Raw genomic sequence first — 5,646 nt, forward strand, 5'->3', positions numbered from 1 at the left:
GGCTGGAGGATTCTCAAGATAGTGATTTCCCAGCTACTGAAGGGTCGGAAAAATTGCAGTATGCAACCATAGGTGGCGTCTCCCATTTCTTCCTTCAATTGCTCATCCTCTTGCATGCTGTAGGCAAGAATGATTGATTGGAAAATGATTTGATACGCTCACAAAATCTGCAAACGTTTGAGGCAACATTTTTGTGCCCATGTTGGCTAGCAAGCCCAAACATTTCCAAGCATATCGTGACGCAGCTAGCATCTATTGCTAGCTGCAGAAAAGCATGTTAAACAAATACATTCGGCGATGTATACCAAATCCCAACTGCCAACACAGTCGCAAATGGCAGGTAAGAATTAAGCAAGCTAGTCGAAATATGGGTAGAAAGGCACATATGCTTACATGCTTAAAAAATCAACATTCAAGATCTAAGTACCTAAAAAAAAAAGGTTACTTTAAAGCAAGAAACAGTAGTCTTACAAAGAAAAGGACATTTATTAGACTGCTTTCTCTGTGGTGTTCCTAGTATGGGATTAAAAAAGATTACAGAACAATGGAAAGATCCTCACTTAGCAAATAATATTATACACAAGTAGCCAAGTGTTTGTAGGCTAATTTTGAATGACTTGAAACCAGCTGCATCAGAAAAGATTCCTGCAGAAATACGATCAGCAAAATCAGCTGAGCTCTCCACTGTCTTCATAGCTGAAAATAATTTCAGCATCGATTGCTAAAACCTTTGGAAAGAGCTTACAAAATTTGGGAAAACAGTACAAACTGTAGAACAGGCAAGCTGGTATTGAAAGACACAACTATGTAGAGATGGCGAATGTCAGAGATGGCAAACTACATTACAACTAGGAAAAATCAGCAGTTGCTACATGTTCCTCAAGCATATGTACAAATACTATCAGGAACAAGACCAACATTTGAGATCTATCAAGCCTCAAATAATCACAAACTCTTACATTACATAAAAGTCAGATATTTCTCGACTGAAAGAGACAACGAGGGTGAGAATTTACTGATTCCTTAAGAGTAGCACTTGCAAATCAGCATCTAGCATTTCTAAGCTAAATTTAAAGATTATGCGAAAGCAATCCTATGAGATTCCTCGGGTCTTGCCTCATGCTAAGGAATTCACGATGAGATAGAACCCTGCTAATTATTCATCTAATTGTTGATATCCAGCCGGTTCCTTGTCAAACTCTTTAAACTGCTGAATCATTGGCATCTAAACTATGACAAACGTAAACTACACCAGCTCATCCTGCAACAGCCCTTCTCAATAGTTTTTTTTTTTTTTTTGTTCATGTTCATTTTTATGGCCTTAAAGCAGTTCTAAATTGAGCATGGTCACAACTCCAGGACCAATAATAGGTCACTGGATCAGCAATATAAGTAACGAACCAGTTTAGCTTTCTCAAAATTGACAAGAGAAAACAATTTTAAGAGAAAACAGCAACATGTCCAGAAACATCAATGATTGAGCATTTATTTGAGATAGTTTTGACAAGATTCAACAGAGTTCACATATTTTTTTGTCAAAGCAAAGTTCACGTAACCAAAAACCAACAATCTTAATAAGATAAATTACTACTACCAAGCACCAAGTTCTTTGAACCTCACCTTGAGGCGCCACATGAAACCATCAAAATCCCACCTCCTAATCCGACCGACTAGCAAACCTCTCGATCTTCTTATCATTCAAATTAAGCCCAACCATAGCCTCACCAAGCCCACAACTCACCTCCGCCAGCACCTGAGGGTCACTGTAATGCGTTACAGCCTGCACAATAGCTCTCCCCCTCTTAACAGGGTCCCCACTCTTAAAAACCCCAGACCCAACAAACACACCATCACATCCCAACTGCATCATCAACGCTGCATCAGCAGGGGTAGCCACCCCCCCTGCTGCAAATTGCACAACAGGCAACCTCCCAAGTTGCTTTGTCTGCATAACCAAATCATAAGGAGCAGCAATTTTCTTGGCAAAGGTAAACACCTCATCATCATCCATGTTTCTCAACACCCTTATATCCCCCATCACAGACCTCACATGCCTAACAGCTTCAATGACATTCCCCGTGCCCGCCTCTCCTTTAGTCCTTATCATTGCTGCACCTTCCCTTATCCTCCTCAAGGCCTCACCCAAATTTCGGCATCCGCAAACAAAAGGGATGCGGAAATTATGCTTGTTAATGTGATTTTCTTCATCAGCTGGTGTAAGAACCTCGGATTCGTCGATATAGTCGATGCCAATGGCTTCAAGAATTTGGGCCTCGACGAAATGCCCGATTCGGGCTTTCGCCATGACAGGGATTGTCACTGCCTGTTTTATTTCTTTGATGAGCTGTGGGTCGCTCATGCGTGCCACACCGCCTTGTGCACGGATGTCAGCGGGGACTCGTTCTAGTGCCATGACAGCACAGGCGCCGGCTTCTTCGGCAATCCGGGCTTGTTCAGGGGTGACAACGTCCATTATGACCCCGCCTCTTAGCATTTGGGCTAGGCCTACCTTCACGGAGAATGGGGATTTTTTGGTTTCTGTTATTGCTCCGTTGCCATAGACTGCCACAACTCCGGTTCCTGCCATTCTCTTAGAGAGAGTGGAGTAGAGAAAGACAATGAGAGAGATTGGTTTTGGTTGTTTGAGAGAGAGAGACGGCGAGAGACGAGCGGAGGTGGTGGTGTTTAAGTAGTGAGAGCGGCGAGAATGTTGAATGGCTCTTATTTATTGGGCAAACTTCGTCTTTAGTCCTGTAATTATCAAGAAATGTTTAATTTGATTTCTAAAGTCTTTTCTTAATTGGTTGTTTACACGTTCCTCTCAAAATAAATTCCTTTTGAATTGTTTTCAAGGAACTCATAGGCTCATCTAGTTACTTTATTGTATCTCGAGTTAACTTATAGATCATTGGTTTAATCAAAATTAAGAATTTTTTATTAAAACAATGTTATTCGTTTGTTTTTTTTATACTGGCTCGATGGAGTTTGAATTAGATTTGATTAGCTTAATTAAATCACAAAAAACCATTTGGATTAACTAGATTTCATTGAGTTAATGTGTAGTCTAGCTCAATTAAAAATCCAACTCGAGTTAGAATTGAAGTCTTGAATTTTTCGGGTCAATCCATTAAATTAGATCAAGTTTAACTATTATAATTCAAATCACGAGAATGAATTATAAAAACAAGGAGTTCGTAAAATGGTTTTGATAGAGGAATTTGTGAAATTATAAGGATTCAATTGAAAAATGTTAACTTCAAATAGTAATTGAGAATGGATTGATAGTTGGGGGATTAATTTGAGTGGCCTTACTAATTCTTACTGGTTAGGAAAAAAAGTCGTGTTTGAAGATGGTGAGATTTGGATTTCACGGTCAAGAAGGGTTTATAGGCGTGGAGGCCACGTGTTTTTGGTGTGGCCAACCTCAGTTTAGGAGATTTTCTAGTTACGGCTTACGTGGGGAATCATGGGTCTGTTGTTTATACAGACAGGAACTTGCCCACTCTGCTGTCCCCTGCCTATTTTGCTTTCGGTTCATGTCAGATTTTCACTTTTATTTTCATTTTTTAAAAACAATTTATATCCCATTTATTTTTACATTTCAAAAAAACAAAATTAAAATTCTTTTTTACTTTAATTTTTTTTTGCTTTTATATCATTTTAATGTTAAAATTAATTTTTTTTAAAATATTATTTTAATATATTTCTGAACAAGAAATATTTTAAAAAATAATTGATATTATATTTTCAAGTATCCCTTTAATAGTTAGAGTATAAAGTAGAAAATTTATAGATATTGATAACATGTTTTCTAGTATATTTTTTCTTATGAAATTCAAAAAAATAAAATAGATAGAAAAAAATTAAATAAAAAATAGAAAATTATTATTAAAGTTCACAGTTAGTTTACAACAATTGTTTTGATACAAAAAAAATATTAATAATATATTATACAGTTTGATAGAAGGTGAAAGAAAAAAAAAACTAGAGAGATGCTTAAATGTTCATCCATATGAACAGCTAAAATGAAGAGTTAAGCACTATAAGCTTTCCTAAATGTTTTAGATGTATTAGGTAATGATATAAATGACATAAATTTATTAAAATATGAGGTTGGCTTGATAGTAAAAGGGTATATATATAAGGTAATTTTATTCTTGTACATAAATAGAAATTGTTTCTTTTTTATGTTTTTTTTATTTGAAGGTAATATTACTCTTATACATAAATATAAATAATATTTATTTCCAATATTCTATTTTGTAGAAGAACTTTTTTTATAAAATCAAAAACTATTTTATACTTATTATTTATAATTTAAAAAATTTAAGAATAAAGATATATGAAAGAAAAGATTTTATACATATAGCTAGTAATAATGATATTATGAAAATCTTAGTGATGATCTTAATTATTGTATTAGAATGATATTAATGATTGAGTGGTGATTATAATGATTTTATAATATTTTATAAAAAGAATAAAAATAAATTAAAACCATTATTTATTGCTTTCTTTAATTCCCTTTTAAATTATTAAAAAATAAATAAATGTAATAAGTCAAAGAAACATATTTTCTTATACACACACTAAACACATATAATCCAACATATACTTGTAAAAAAATAAAGAAGATAAAAAAAAAAACCCCATCATAGCATATTCGTTACCCCTAAAATAGAACAGAAAGAAAGAAAAACAAATCCTTGTTTGAGGAAAAAGAACAATGTGGTTGGAATTCGGTGCTCTAAAGTAAAAAAAAACAAACAAACCCTTGCTGGGACCAAAATGTGTTCTTTAATCAATACTCTCTAATGAAGAATGGGGGACTTTATGAAGATTCTGGCCGAACAAAAGTCTTGCGAGCTGAAGGATGATAGGCCAAAAAGAATGGAGATAAAATAGATCAAGCATAGAGTGAGTGATAAATAAATAAATAAATAAATAAAAATATAAAGCAAAAATTTACAAAAATAAATGAGTAAAGATAATTATAGTATCCACAGTGATAGTTACAGTGGAAGGCTATATATAAAAAAATAATTGGCAGTGGAATCCATGCTCTTAATGCATCTCGTTTTCACCTGTTTTGACGCTGTGGGCAGTCAGGGCCACTGTTTTATTGAATGGATGGACCAAAGAAAATAAAATATTTGTGGAGAAAAAAGAGGTGATAAGGTCGCATTCAAGTGGCTGGGATGAAGGAGAGGAAGGCTGCCTCTCGCTTCCAATCTTCAGATAAAAGGCGTCCTTGACTGTCGTTTGCTCTCCCTGTCGCTTTCAATATGAAAGAGCAAGCAAATCTTTGTTTTTCTTTCCTTTTCCCTTTCAATTTAAAATATATAATTTAAAGTTGTTTTAAAGTGTTTTTTTATATTTATTAAAACAATATATTTTATCTTTTTTAAAATTTATTTTTCATTTCAACATATTAAATTAATCTAAAAATATAAAAAATAATAATTTAACATGTCATTGACCGCATAAACAAACATATGGTTTTTTTTTTAATTTAAATCTTAGAGTCAAATACATTGAAAAATATATTAATACTTTTTTTATTAAACTGAATTGATGTAGAAAGGTGCGATTTTGAAATCATTCCAAAAACATATTAATCTCAATTAACACGTAAACTAGTTAAAT

At 33.8% G+C, this 5,646-nt stretch overlaps 1 protein-coding gene across 1 annotated transcript; it reads right to left on the reverse strand.

Annotated features, from left to right (window-relative positions):
- Positions 1-467: 467 nt before the first annotated feature.
- Positions 468-2,701, reverse strand: LOC133677471 (probable pyridoxal 5'-phosphate synthase subunit PDX1). Its single transcript, XM_062099551.1, has 2 exons — positions 1,621-2,701; positions 468-645 (listed from the first exon to the last, which is right to left on the reverse strand). Exon 1 carries the CDS (start codon positions 2,585-2,587, stop codon positions 1,658-1,660), a length of 930 nt encoding a protein of 309 aa, XP_061955535.1. The 5' UTR covers positions 2,588-2,701; the 3' UTR covers positions 468-645; positions 1,621-1,657.
- Between the last annotated feature and the right edge of the window lie 2,945 nt (positions 2,702-5,646).

The sequence above is a fragment of the Populus nigra genome, chromosome 17, assembly GCF_951802175.1.
Source record: "Populus nigra chromosome 17, ddPopNigr1.1, whole genome shotgun sequence".
In the NCBI taxonomy this organism is placed as follows: Eukaryota; Viridiplantae; Streptophyta; class Magnoliopsida; order Malpighiales; family Salicaceae; genus Populus; species Populus nigra.

Excerpts from the sequence above, each read along its gene's own strand:
- LOC133677471 (XM_062099551.1), bottom strand. The coding sequence starts at position 2,587 with ATGGCAGGAACCGGAGTTGTGGCAGTCTATGGCAACGGAGCAATAACA.